General features: G+C 39.6%; 2 protein-coding genes across 3 annotated transcripts in view; one reads left to right on the forward strand and one right to left on the reverse strand.

Moving 5' to 3' along the window:
- Positions 1–673: 673 nt before the first annotated feature.
- Positions 674–7822, reverse strand: ZAR1L (zygote arrest 1 like). Its single transcript, XM_032879944.1, has 4 exons — positions 7160–7822; positions 6469–6561; positions 4526–4600; positions 674–817 (listed from the first exon to the last, which is right to left on the reverse strand). Exons 1-4 carry the CDS (start codon positions 7820–7822, stop codon positions 674–676), a joined length of 975 nt encoding a protein of 324 aa, XP_032735835.1.
- Positions 7823–9611: 1789 nt separating this feature from the next.
- Positions 9612–14636, forward strand: part of BRCA2 (BRCA2 DNA repair associated) — a 57576-nt gene continuing 52551 nt past the window's right edge. For both annotated transcript variants that reach the window (XM_032880016.1, XM_032880017.1), the window contains exons 1-3: positions 9612–9714; positions 10419–10524; positions 12791–13036. In XM_032880016.1, the coding sequence (XP_032735907.1) occupies positions 10458–10524; positions 12791–13036 (313 nt within the window). In that variant the 5' untranslated portion in view covers positions 9612–9714; positions 10419–10457. The remainder of the gene's footprint in view (positions 9715–10418; positions 10525–12790; positions 13037–14636) is intronic.

Raw genomic sequence — 14636 nt, forward strand, 5'->3', positions numbered from 1 at the left:
TCTTTTCTCCAAGCTCCCTCCATCCTGCAAGTTCTCAATTCTCCTGCTCCTTCATCCCAACTACTCTATCTAAAAGCTCACTCTATAATAGCCCTCTGTTTCCTTCACAGCACTTACCACATCTGAATCTGAGGGGGAAAAAAATGTAAATGTAGTAGTTCAAGCCATGGAGGAAGTTCGAGTCCATGTGGGTTCAAACACTGGCTGTATACTATGATCTGTGTCTCCCTCTCCTCATCTGTTAAGAAAGGGTATAGTAGTTTCTGCTTAGTATGACTGCTGTGGTAAGCTGCAATCCCTAGCAAATAAGTGCTGTTTAAGCATTTGCTGTAATTACTTGAGGCAATATTCATGTCTGTGATCATCTCTATGTCCCCAGTTTGTCAAATGCCTACAGTTCCTCTTCATTGTTCCCTTTATAAAAGTGACAGTGTCTACTATCTCCCAGTGCCATATGGAGGTTTTTACCTCGTGATCACAATTAATGTACCTTCACGGTCTATTTTACATGCATTTATTTTATTCTACTGACATTGTACAACTGTTATACAACCTCCAAAAAGTACAAAAGCCTAATCCATTTTCCAATATCAGCTCAGAGCTAAGCTTCAAAAAAGGAACAGTACAGTAAATCACAAGGAGAGTTGGGTATGGGCACAATTCATACTGCCTGTCAAATGATGTATTTAAAGCTGTAAGTATTGCCACAGGAGAATCTCTTGTCTTTGCAGCGACCACACAGTTCCTGTCGATGAGGCCTCCTTAGATCAATGTGCCTTTTCTTTTGAGAACAGGAACAACGAGACTTTGAACAGGTCTTTAGAAAACAAGGAATAGTTTGGACACTAAATAATTAAATCAGTGTTTCAGATGTAATCATCAAATCAAAATACTTCTCCCCGCCATCCATATCCCTCACATCTTCATCCCCCTTTGAATCTTATGAGAAGTCTAGGGCCAAGTTGTACAAAACCACTCATATCCTGTCAAATGGCACTCATTTTGCAAGAGGAAAAAGCAAAGATGATATTTAAGAGAATGTTGCTAAGCCAAGTAAGAAAATCTAATGTAAGAGATAGATTTTAAGAGAGTTTATAGAATGTCCTCACTAATGGGTTTTTACATCTGTAGCCAGGTGGGGCTGAGGGGCAGCGAGTGAGTAATAAGTGATTTGATTAGCTAGGTTGGAATATTTGAAAACACCAGGGCAGTGATTCTCAACCAGCTGTATTTTACCAACCAACAGACGTCTGGCAATGTCGGGAGATGCTTTTGGTTGTCACAACTAGGGGGAAGAGGTTCTAGAGGAAGTTAATTCTCTTTTCTCTCCAGACATACCTAATCTTTACTATAATGTAGAGTATTCTTAACCATTACCCCTTTCTGTCTACTGACAAATAAAAATAATACCCTATGGAGACCGGTATATTGCCCTTGCCCACCCTCCCAAACCCACTAATCTTTAAAGGTGATCATCAATGTTCTATTTTATGCATATGATCATATGCAAAAATGAGTAAGTTTTACATTTTATATTGTGCAAATGGGGATTTTCATTTTGCAAATGAAAGTCTTGAGTGTGATTTATGAAATGTTGTACTACATTTATATCTTCCACTCTTCCAATGACAAGAATGCATCCTTGGAAGAAAATTCTAATAGCTAGAACATGGTGTTTACTATACAAACTGTCCTAAGCACTTTATATAAATTCATTTACTCCTCACAATACTCTTATTGTGGAAGAAAAGCCTCAATTAAAAAAATAAATAAAAATCAGTATGTACTCTAAGGTAGGTTTTTGTTTCTGGCAATGGTGGACTAGGAGTTTTTGACCAAGCCTCCTACTTAGGATAACTAGAAAAGCTGAGCTAAAGAAAATAACTTTTAAAAGGAACTATTTGAAGGCACTGGAGAATTAGTGAATCATTAGTGAAAGAAACCCAGAAATGGAGATGAGCCTGACATTTGGGACTATTTCCTCTCTAAAGGTCTTTCAATTCTGGAAGAGGTGAAAGAAAGTGGGAAGCTGAAGGTAAGTCTGACAAGTTGATAAAGCTGAGGGATAATTTTAAACATGCCCAAATGGAAAAGACCTGGTATACAGTTCAGGTTTTGTGTTGGGACCCTGGAGGCTACAACCTAAGAATAAAGATGAACCAAGAATTGAGCCAGCTTTCACAGATGCTGAAGCCCAGCTTCAAAACAGCTTAGGGAATAGCAATCTGAATTGTTGGTGTCTCTCATCTTCCCCAGAAGCAAACAAATCTCTTGTGGAGGAATATACTATCATGGGCTTCAAATTATCACTATAATTCTTCATATTCATTAGAGAGCACTCAATCAAAAATAACCATATGAGGTGTATGAGGAGACAGAACCACAGGAAATGAAGAGCATAGCAACAGAACCATAGGGCATTAAGTTAATGGAGTCACCTAATACAGATCTCAAGATAATTACACTTAATATATTCAAAAGAAACAAGACTGATATTTTCAGCAGAGATCTGGAAGTCATTTTTCAACACATAAAAATTATAGCACTGAGAAACAGAATAACTGAAATCAACTCAACAGATGGCTTTAATACTAGGTTGGAAACAGCTGAGGAAAGAGAAATGAAGGATAGTTTAGTAGATGATATCCAAACTGAAGCAAGCAGAGACAAAACCATAAGAAATATAGAAAAGAGCATAAAAGGCATAAGGGAGATGGTGAAAGGTCTAATATGAGTAACTGGAAGAGAATGCAGGCAGAAGTAATATTTGAAAAGATAATGGCTGATAACTTTCCAAAAGAGATAAAAATCTTTAAGCTACAGATTCAAGAAATAAAATGAATCCCAAATAGGTTAAATACAAAGAAACCACAACTAGGCATATAATTGTAATTGAAAACCAAAACAGAGAAATATCTTAGAGGTAAGTAGATTTAAGGAGACAAAGAACAGGAGATATTACTTCAAAAGAGCTACAAAATACTAATAGCCAACTTCATAAAGCAATGAAGGTCAGACACTTAAAGGGCAAAAAGGAAACTACTGCCAACATAAAAATTCTATACCCAGCAAAATTATCCTTTAAAATCCAAGAGGAGATGCCACCTTCAGACCTGCACTTTAGTAAATATTAAAACATGGGGCACCTGGGTGGCTCATTCAGTTAAGCATCTGACTCTTGGTTTTGGCTCAGGTCATGATCTCATGGTCTTGAGATCAAGCCTCGTGTTGGGCTCTGTGGTTAAAGATTCTCTCCCTCTGCCCTTCCCACTACTCTGTCTCTAAAATAAATCTTAAAAAAAATATTAAAATGTAGTCTTCAGGTAAAAGCAAAGTGGCCCTAGATACAGAAAGGACCTAAACAACAGAAAAGAAACATGTGTAGGTAAAGCTGATGAATGACTATATAAAATAATGTCTTATAAAGTTTAGAATTAAAATATACAACAGCAGTATAAAAGCTAGTATGAGGCAATAAGGAGTTAGAGTGTTCTAAGTTCATTGCATTGTCAAGGAGATCTAAAATTCACAATTTATGTAGACATTGATAGCTCACAGAATCATGTTGTATTGTCTAAGGTAAGCACCAGAAGAATAATAAACAATGAAAACTACCAAGGTAATAGAGATGGGGAATCTTTTATTAAAAAAAAAAAGTCAATTCAACTGAACATAAGAAAAAAAAGTAGTATAATAAAAACATATTTAAACCCGACTTACATTAAAAAACCAACTAAAAATCTAAAGGTAATTTATAAACTAGTAGACTACTTTTGAATATTTCAAAGTAGTACAAAAATGTTTTTCACTAAATGAAGGATTTAGATTTTAAAAAAGCTCTTGATTACAAAAACCAACTACATCATACTTCCCTGAAAAGTTTAAAAAGAGGTTTCCTGCAAGCTCTCATCTAATTCTATGACTTCCTAGACACTGGAGAAACCATAAAATCTGATCATCGTTCTAATTTCTATTATTTGTGTAAACTTGAGCAAGTTATTTTCTTATTGGACTTTAGCTTTCTGGTCTGTAACATGGGGATAACACCTACCTCAAAGTTTAGATTACAGGAGATAATGCACATAAAGCACTTAGCCCAAAGTTCGGTACATAGTAAAGCTTAATACTGGTAAACTGTTAAGTTACTACATACTTATGGAATTGTCAAAACCTTATATTGTGCACCTGAAACTAATATAACACTGTATGTTAACTAACTAGAACAAAAATAAACTTTTAAAAAGTTGCTACATCCAAACTACACACAGGGTGTTTGAGAAACACATAGCCCGTACATAAAACACACCATATGGAGCAACTTTAAAAAGTCAGTCTTACTCCCCTCCCTACACGCCCCCCAAATCTAGAATTTATCTTTTATCTAAAATATAAAAATTCAAGGTATAGAAAACTTAATACTCTGATGCAAATATCCGATTCTATCAAATCACAACATTTTGCCACAGAAACTTCTATTTAAAAATGGCAACATTAGAGACACAATGAAAGTGCTCTATATGCTTACCTGACACTGGATTGCTTCTACTCGATAAGGGTTAAAACTCTTTAGGCATTTGCAACATAGTTGTTTGAAATAAACCTAAAGAGAAACAAGTCTATTTTTTAAATACAAGATTAAATGTACCTTAGGCTCTGAGTTCTTAATTTAAGTACTCCATTCCCCCAGTTTGTGCCTGGCTTTTGCCCCTCTGCCCTGAGGTCTGAAGCTCTTCTGGTGCTATGAGCCACTTTTTCCTCACTCTTTGCACCTCAGTTTCCTTACCTTTAGAATCAAGATACTACCACTTATTTTCTATAATTGGCAATTACCTAATAAGGTACACAAAGTACCACAGTAAAAATCATCAATGGGAAGTAGCTATTATAATTTTATTCATTGTGTGGGCTGAATCCTTGACCTTCTCCTTCTGACCTAGTGTATGAGCCTCTATTTTTTCATTATCTCATATTTTTCCACCTGAACTTCAAATTATTTGTAGCTACCCACCCATACTTACTGTTTCTCAACTCTGTGCATTTTCTTGTGCACATTTTCTCCCTGCCTTACTTGCTGAACTCCTATCTATCCACTGAAATCCTGCATGACCATCATGATGTCTTCTCTCCAAAATGGTAACCATGCCTCTTCCTGTCTTACTTCTGCAACACCTCCAAGCCACTGGGACCACTGTGTCTACCACCAAATTGCATTTTATCTGTGTCACTCCTAGGAGAACAAATTTCTTAAGAATGAGTTCTAGCGGGGGCACCTGGGTGGCTCAGTGGGTTAAAGCCTCTGCCGTCGGCTTAGGTCATGATCCCAGGGTCCTGAGCTCAAGTTCCACACTGGGGTCCTTGCTCAACAGAGAGCCTGCTTCTCCCTCTGCCTGCCTCCCCCTGCATCTGTGCTTGAGCTCTCTCTGAGAAATAAATGAATAAAGTCTTTAAAAATACATTTGCCTTCAGGGTCTAGTAAATGGCTAGTATGAAAAGTCAAGTTTTCACTCAGGCTTTAGCACTCTTTCTTGCCCTCTCCTCCTACACACCGTTAGCCAGAAAAGCAGTATCTAAAATGTGAAAGCACAGGGAACTCAAACTCAAATGCTTACCCAAGTTAATGAAATAGACCAGATGTAGACTGTAGCAAAATGAAGTGTGCATGCCCACTGAAAGGAGCTAGAAGCTGCTGAGCCCCAGCCTACTGTCATCACACTGAAATGAGAGTCTATAGTGACCAGAGTCTATCAGGGAAATCTGGAAATGCAGATTGTGACATCTTTCCCAACCTCAATACGTTTTCTTTTTTTGTTTTTTAAAAGATTTTATTTATTTATTTGACAGAGAGAATGGGAATATAAGCAGGGGGAGTGGAAGAGAGAGAAGCAGGCTTCCCGCCAGGCAGGGACCCCAGTACAGGGCTTGATCCCAGGACTCTAGGATCATGACCTGAGCCAAAGGCACACACCGAACACCTGAGCCACCCAGGCACCCCACCATTCTTAATATGTTGACAAGTAATTCAAATTGAGGGAAAAACTGTTTAGCCTAAAGAAATCTCTCCAAAGTTAACCGTCACAATAGATTATTTCTCGTATTGCCCCACCTTGTGGCCAGACCATGGAAATTTCCAGGAGCTAAGGCCCAAACAGGTTCAAAATATACCAATTTTAAGACTATAGACAGTTTCACCATACATAAGGGCAAGATTTCACTTAAATAACCTGAAATTTTGTTCAACAGAACTACCAAACCAAATGTAACACCAGCTTTAAGAGCCTTAGTAGTTCATGTGGACAGTCCAATTCAGTTCAGTTTAAATATTAACTAAGTACCTATTAAGGGCCCCGCACTAAGGCTGCCAAATGAATGAGACAGCGTTACGGTCAGGCTCCATCAGAAATACTCTCCCTCGATATAACATTTGTCTCCCCCCCATCCTCCTCCCACATCTCACTCACTTTTACTTACCTTATTAGTTCCAGAAATGCACCACACGTAAGCACTCTCCCATCTGGTCTTACAATCTTTACAGTGAAAATAGCCATATTTTGGTTCCAAAAACTGCAGATAAGGAAGAAAAGTCTTTTACAATCTTGGGGGGTGGGGGTTGGGCAGTGAATCCAGGTCCTCTTCCATCGTGGCTTCGTATAAAATAAAACAAAAAGCCGGAAAAAAAAAAAGAAAAAACAAAACAAAAAGCCTCCTAACCTCATTCATAGCTGTTCTCAAGGCTACTAGGCTAATTTAGCATCTCATCTCTCAAGGATTACTCTGGGATCCTTATTGTTCCCATCTCCTATACTTTTCTACTGTTCTTTCAACAATGCCACCAGCACATTCTCCCCTAAACGAGAAACTGATCATATATTTGACAGACTTGAAACTCCATTTTATCTCTTTCCCAAGACCAGTGGCTTCCAGACTTTGGGTTTTCACATGATTAAAGTTGGCAAAATTTTCCACCAAAAAGTTATTTTTGGTGAAATTTCACCAAAAAGTTACAAAACCTGTAGGACATGTAAAACGCATGTTTTCATAATAACCTCTCCTTCATCAAGTAAAGGGAGAAAGTGAAAGATCTTGCTATATTGCCCCAGAAATGGAAAAGAAGAGAGGATGAGGCTAGCTGAGGACTGAGGACAGGGAGGAGAAAATTCACCTGGAAATTGGACTTCCTGAGCAGATCTTCCCCACCAACTCCCTGTGCCTGCTTGCTCTTCCTTTCCCGAGGACTTGAGGCATCTTCCTCCTCCAACTCATTGTGCTGGTGAAGTTCCTCCTGTTCATCCTGTTCTGACCTTGGCGTTGGTGGTGGCTGCTGCTGCTGCTGGCTGGCCTCAGCAGGGCCCAAAAGTGCCTTCCTCTCCTGGTCTTCCCCCTCCCTCTGCAGCTGAATCAAGCCCCTGCAACCTATCACTGGTGAATAGACTCCCCAGGCTGACAGGGGTGCCTTGTGGCCTGTGCTGCCCCAAGGGGAGAGGCTGCGCAAGGTGCGAGGCCCCAGTGAGCACTGCACTGACTTGTCCACCCGCGGGCTCACCTGCACGCCCACCTCCCTGGTGTGGGCCTTGTAAAGCCGCAGGCTTAGGCTGGGGTTCATCTGGGAGAGAACAGCCTTAAGCTGAGCCCTCTTGTAAGGGTCCATGCAGCAGTCGGAAGCATTTGCAGGCACCAGCAACCCAGGCCTGGCCAGGAAAGTAGGGGGACCAACGTTTGGCCTCCAATCAGGCTGTTTGTGTTCAGAGACTCCGGGATGGCCCAAAGGCATTGGATTCCCATAGCCCTGGTACAAGCCATAGGGAACACGGACAAAGCGCTCCATCGGCCCCGTGGCCAAGCACAGCACAATATCCCTGGAGGGGGTTTGTTTTTCTCCTTGTTTTGCCTCCCACCTTCATCCACCCCCTTCCTTTTTCCCCTGATCAAGTTAGTGTTGGTTCATTCCAAGCTTCTCCCTTTATTTCAGATCCTGATGGAAGCTGCTGCCTATTATCCTAATTAAAGGACAGGCAATCTACCTGCCTACAGAGGTCTAATTTCCACCTGATTCCTAATTGCTCTTCCCTATCTCTTCAACTCACTGTTCCTGAATCTTCTTCAAAGCTGTTTTTCATTTCTGACTTCTTATTCATACACATGCTTTCGTTAGCAAGTCACTCGTGTGCCCTATAGTAACTATTTTAGAGATCCTGTTTTAAAGCATATACTAAATCAAATACAAATAATAATTTATCTGAGCAGCAAACTAGAAGAGTATAAGGAAGTAAGTATACTGTGGCAGAGCCAATGAATGTAAAGATCCCAGAACCACAGAAGCAAGGAGCATGGGGGGAGTGTTATATATATATTATGAGAAAATGTATTTCAGAGGGTTGTAGAGCATGCCAACAGATCTCATTAATTCACTCCTAGTGAGGAGGATCCCTTTCCCAAAAAAGGTGAAAAAAGCCAATTATTTTGCTCTAGAGGGTAAACAGAAACTTAACCATGGGTTTAGTGTCTGAAATCAAAGGGACTTGAATTGAAACCATGGCCTTGTTACCAGACAAGTTACTTAACCAGGTGATTTGGTTTCCCCAGCTGACAGTACTAATATACATGATTGTAAGATTTACGCGTTCGGTAAGTGTTAACAAGCTTTAGTATCTGTATTGGTAAGGCTTCTTGCTTAAAGCTCAAGACTATGATCAAACTAAAATGACGCCTATATAACCACGTAGAGCCCACCCTTTTTCTAATCCGAGGTTGTTTCGCTGTTTATTTGCTCAAGAGCTTTCTGGCAGCAGCAAGGTCTAGGAGCAGCTCTCTCTCCACACCAGTTGAAAGCTTGCTCGGTTATACAGCAAATCTGAATTAAGGCTCTTGCTGCGCATGTCACAGACCCTGTGAATGAGGACAGGTTCCCTTCTCCCAGGGCGACTTGGAGAGAAGACAGGCACAGAACGAGATGATTACCACCCCAAGAATGTAAAGGATGCTACGGAAGCCTGCAGAGGGTAGTGAGTGGAAGAGTAGAGAGTGAAAGTGGTTTCACAATTTTTAAAGGGGGCAAACAGGCTTGGAGGGCTTGAAATCTTGCTACCTAGGAGCAACACGCGGTCTAGAACTTAAGTCCTCTGGCTTCAAATCTCATCCCTTTCCACTCTGTAGAGAGCACGCAGCAGGGCAGTCAGCTACAACCACGGACCACTTTGGGGGACCGCCCTCTCTAAGGGCAAACAAAGATCTTTCAAAGACCCCAGGCCGTCCCCCGGCTGCCACCCAAACGTGAGGTGGAGCAGAGAGAAGGGGGAGGAGTCGGGGAGTATACACAGTGGGCAGCCACGGGCAGGAGCGCCGCCTCGTACTCCGAAGGCTCCGGGAAAACAAAACAAACACCCCAGCTCTCTCTTCACGCGGTTCCCGGCCGACTGTCCAGCGGTCCAACAACGACTTGGCTTTCGCCACACAGATGCGCCAGCCGCCCTCCCAGAACCTGACTTCCTGGTCGCACGCACACTGCGTGTTACGTCACGGCGTCACCGCGCGACGTGTCGGGAGAGCTGGCTTTTGGCGCGAGAGTCTGAAATAAGATCGGCGGAGGCGGAGCTGCTAGGGCTCGGCGCAGCCGTGGATCGTCGCAGAAAGGAGCCTGCGGGTCAGCTTTCTGATCGAAGTGCTGGCGCGGTTTTTGTCAGCCTTCTCCGGCCAAAAAGAGCGGCACCTCCGGAGGCGGTTAGTGTTGGCCGGGTGGAGACCGACAGGCTTGTCTCCCGCGGTGTGGGGCTGAGGGGGACCGCCTCCCTTTCCCTGGGTGGGAGCCGCGGCCTCCGGACCTTGACGGTCTCCTGTCGCTGAAGGTCTCTGCCAGCCGCGAGCCCCGCCCCTTCCCTGGAATTCCGCTTCCCAACTTTGCGCCCCGCCCGCCGCCCAGGGTTTGCCCCTGAGCTGCCCTAGATATCCCACTCTGAAATTTCCTTAGTTGGAAATACGATGAAGTTACTTTAACGGAATATTGTAATTTTAGAAGATGTTTCACAGCTCCTGACACACTGTATCGGCCTTACTTAACGCCCAGGGAATTGCTGTATTACGAAGATTTACTGATTTGACATTGTCAAAAGATATTTATCTCTAATAGGACCCCTCGTTGGCTGTGCACCCTCTAGCTACACGTGACTAGTTAATTAAAATTAAATATTTAGAATTCTGTTCTGAGTCCTACTTGCCGCATTTCAAATGCTTAATGGGGATAGTGGCACAGCACAAATATAGAATGCTCCCATCATCGCAGTAAGTTTGATTATTGTCTCGAAAGATGGGACTGAAGTCAATAAACTATAACTTTAGGCAAGTTTACCTGCTTTTGATTTTTACTTCAGAGTCGGTTAACAAGGACTGCATCACTGTGAAGTGTATTTTGGTGTTGTCTTTTGCAGAGTTATTTATCTAGCGTTGGAGTAATATTGTAGATAAAAATGCCTATTGGATGCAAAGAGAGGCCGACTTTTTTTGAAATTTTTAAGACGCGGTGCAATGAAGCAGGTATTACAAAGTTTATATACATCGATCATTTATGTTGCGAAAATGTTTTCAGAAAAATATGTAACTGTGCTTGCTTGCTAAGAAGAATCCAATACCTAACGTTTTGTTTTCCTGTAAACTGTTTCGTATGGGGTCATAAATCCAGTTAAGAAAATGATCATTTACAGTTAACAAAATGGTAACTATAGAACCCTGGGGATAAAGAAGGTACTGGCCTCTTGATTAGCAGGAGAATGTACTGTTTTTAAAGCACAGAACTTTTAGCAATTGGTAATGTTACTTTATATTAGAAGTTGTCAAACTTTAATCTCTTTACACTCTTGAAAAGGATTGAAGACCTCAAAGAGGTTTTGTTTATGTAGGCTACCATATAGAAATTAAAACTTAGAATTTTTAAAGATGTGTGTTAATTCACTTAAAATAAAAAAAATCCATTGCATATTAACACAAATGAACATTTTTATGAAAAATACCTTTTCTTCCAAAAAGAGTGGCTCTGTTTTACAGTTTTGCAGTTCTCTGTAATATCTGGCTTAGTAGAAGACACTGAAGCCTCATACCAATTTCTGCATTTCATCTGTTGCAGTAGAGTGTTTTGGTTTTATAGTGTTTCTGGCTTTTCTTTATAAAAGCCAGCCCTCCACAACAATGTAGTTGAGAAAAGGAGTATTTTAATAGTCTTCAGTTAATTGTAGGTATCTTTGATAATATACCAGAACTAGACAAGTGGTAGTTTTAAGAGTTGCAGTATGGAATTGGAAATCGTATCATGAACTTTTCCTTCCCTTTGTTACATTTAACTCTATTAGTCTTTCTTGCACTTTGAACAAATTGTTTATCCATGCTGTAACATCAGGCACTGATCATTGGGAAAAGGTCAGTGTTCTGAATTACACAGATATTCTATGTATTGACACATTGTATTAAGCTATAAAAAGTACATTTGGTACGTTTTAAGTAAATCTCATCAGAAAAGTCTTTTAATATTAGGAAGATGTCAAGTTTACAGAGGCTCATAAAGTTTTAACAAAATTCTAATTCCATTTTAAAAGCTCCTATTTGGGGGCACCTAGGTGGCTCAGTCAGTTAAGCGTCCAACTCTTGATCTCAGCTCAGGCCTTAATATCAGAGTCATGAGTTCAAGCCCCACATTGGACTCTGCACTGGGCATGGAGCCTACTTTTAAAATTTAAAAAAAAATAAAAACATAAAAGTTCCCATTTTATCATTGACAGCAAACTTTTTTCTGGGTGACAGACTTACTTCATTTTTAAGAAAATGTCTACCAAATCATCCAACTCAAAATGACTTATTAGTTGTTCTTTCTATTAAAGTGGCTTTCCATGGAAAAAAAGTGCTAATTCAGCTCCTAACTCATCACAAGTGCCTTTTTAGATATCTGTCATACTTAAATATGCAAAAATGCTTTATGCATACTTTCCATTTTATCACAGAGAATATTAGAAGATGTGCTCAAGAGTTGGGCTTTCTAAGACTAATTTTTACTGCCTAATTAATGATATTTTAAGTTGGACTGGCTTTTCAGTTTTGTTTTTGACAAGTGTGTGATGCGAATACAATTACTAGCAGTTTATTGCCACTGCCTTGACTCATGCAAAGATGTCATCAGTTTTACTCACCAGTGGCACAAATGTCAGCATTGTGAAAAAGAGAGACAATGCCTTAGTATTATTATGAAAATGTTTTACATCATGGACCTCCTGAAATTGTCTTGGGGATCTCCCCACACCCCCCTCCCTATCTCCTGCCATAGTCCACAGACCACACATTGAAATAGTACTTTAAGGGTGGTTAGATCATGATATAGATTTTGTCATTTCTCTTTAATAAGGACTCTTTTTATTTCATTTTATTTCTGAGTCTACATGTTCCTGTACCTGTAGATTTATCACATCCTTTTATATTGTCATTGTAATTAAATTGTATCTGTGGAATACATTCTGATTATTGAATTATTGAATTATGAATGACTTTTGTCTCTGAATCATGAATATAAGAGAAAGAAAACTTTAGAAAAGCTAGCTAATATAGCTAGGAGCAATCACCTTGTAACTTCTGTAAACCTTGTTATATCTTGCTACAGATTGAAGGATAACAGGTTAATGACATGTTTAATAAATATGCTTTAACGAAAGTAATCTACAGTCAAAATCTCAAGCATCCTTTTCTTTATTATGATTTTTACAGTCCATGAACTTACTTGTCACTGATTAAAACCAAGGTGGAATTTGTATTTTTCTTACAGATTTAGGACCTATAAGTCTTAATTGGTTTGAAGAACTTTCTTTAGAAGCTCCATCCTATAATTCTGAACCCACAGAAGAATCTGGATATAAAATCAATTATGAACCAAACCTATTTAAAACACCACAAAGGAAACCTTATCATCAGTTGGCTTCAACTCCAATAATATTCCAAGAGCAAGGTCTAATTGTGCCAATGTACCAACAATCTCCTTTAAAAGAATTAGGTAGATACAGATTAGACTCAGGTAAGTAATGTGGTGCAGTAAACTAGGGAAAAACATGAACCAAAAATTCAGACAAACCTATGTTAAAACTCCTAGCTCTGTTGTTAATTGTGTCATGTTGGTCAAATCAACATCTTTTGCTCACTTTCCCCACCTGGAAAATAGAGATTGTGAACATAATATCTGATTAAGTAAAATAACGTGGGTACTTAGTGCTTCTTTTCCTCCCTCCTTTCATTATATATCCTGTTTAGTGAGATTTGTTAAATTATGTCTTTCCTTTACCAAAAAAAAGTAGGACTTGTTTTGATGTTAATTAAATAAATTCTATTCCTGTAGGTTATCACAGAGGACAGGGAAGGTTATTTTTATCAATTTTCTTTAAATGTCTTGACTTGGGAGCTGTTTCCTTGGCATATATGCCAGATATTCCAATCAATCATGTAATAAGATAATATAGTCAGGCATCAAATGTTTATTACCTATTTAAGTGACATATTCTCCCTTTCTTTGGAGTATGACTCTCAAATAAGGGGAATTAATAGTAGACCGAGAATAGTCTAAAATTGAATTTGGTACATGTGAAAAACAAAGTACAAAAAGTACAATGAGAGTTGAGAAGAAGGATTGTAAATAGGTTTGGGAGGAGTTAGGGAGTGATTCATTTGAATTAAACCTTGCAGGATAGGTGAGGTTCAAAAATTTGAAGATGGCATAGAGTAATAATGTACAGGGGGAAAACATGAGGAAGATGATGTAGGTTATTAAGAGAATGTTAAGTAATTCAGATTGTTTGGAGTGTTGCATGTGGAGTGTTGCATGTCAAAAAGGGGCCAATAAACTTAACCTAAGGCTAAAAGAGCACATAGAGCCAGGTATTGATTGCCAGACTTTAAAAAACTGAATCCATTTGAAAGGTTGTTGAGCAGAAAAATCCCATGTAAATTTGATCATGCTACTTCCTGCCTCAAACCTTTGATTGCCTCCTTTTGCCTTCATGATAATATCTTAACTCCTTAATATGATTTACAAGATTCTTTATAATCTGGTCTCCTATCAACTCATGCCTCATGCTGCCATAATCCCCCTCTCACCCATCCTTAATTTGCCATTCATTCATTCTGAATTTCTTTTTGAAACCACCTTGCTCTATGTCTCTTTATGCATTGTTACCTCTACCCAGAAGTTAGTTACTTCCTATCTTTTTATCTAGCTAACTCATGCTCATCTTTTAGGTCGTTTTCCCTGTCATACTCATTTAGTTTCTAATGGAGGAGACTTACATGAGCAATTATAGTGGAACAAATGCTAGGAAAAAGGAAATTCATGGTACTAGAAAATATATATACAAAGAGGATTTAGGTGTGGGCAAAGGTTTTCTTATATGTTGTTGGATACCAAGTGGCATACAGAGTGACTACTCAGTGAAAATATTATAGAATAAATGAGTATTTGTTTTGCTTTAGAAAGCCTAATAACTGGGGCACTTGGGTGGCTCTGTCAGTTAAGCATCAGACTCTTGATTTCAGCTCAGGTCATGATGTCAGGGTCCTGGGATCAATCCCTGCATCAGGCTCTGTGCTCAGCAGGGAGTCTGCTTGAGGATTCTCTCTCTCTCTGT

The sequence above is a fragment of the Lontra canadensis genome, unplaced genomic scaffold (genome assembly GCF_010015895.1).
Source record: "Lontra canadensis isolate GAN:19392208 unplaced genomic scaffold, GSC_riverotter_1.0 scaffold67, whole genome shotgun sequence".
NCBI lineage: Eukaryota > Metazoa > Chordata > Mammalia > Carnivora > Mustelidae > Lontra > Lontra canadensis.

What these genes read in the sequence shown, in the direction of transcription:
- ZAR1L (XM_032879944.1), bottom strand. Translation starts at nt 7,822, where the DNA reads ATGGAGCGCTTTGTCCGTGTTCCCTATGGCTTGTACCAGGGCTATGGG. An exon ending in GCATTTCTGGAACTAATAAG is followed by an intron (nt 4,601 to 6,468) that starts GTAAGTAAAAGT and finishes GTTTCTCTTTAG; the next exon opens with GTTTATTTCAAACAACTATG. An exon ending in TAGAAGCAATCCAGTGTCAG is followed by an intron (nt 818 to 4,525) that starts GTAAGCATATAG and finishes TGTTTTCTAAAG; the next exon opens with ACCTGTTCAAAGTCTCGTTG.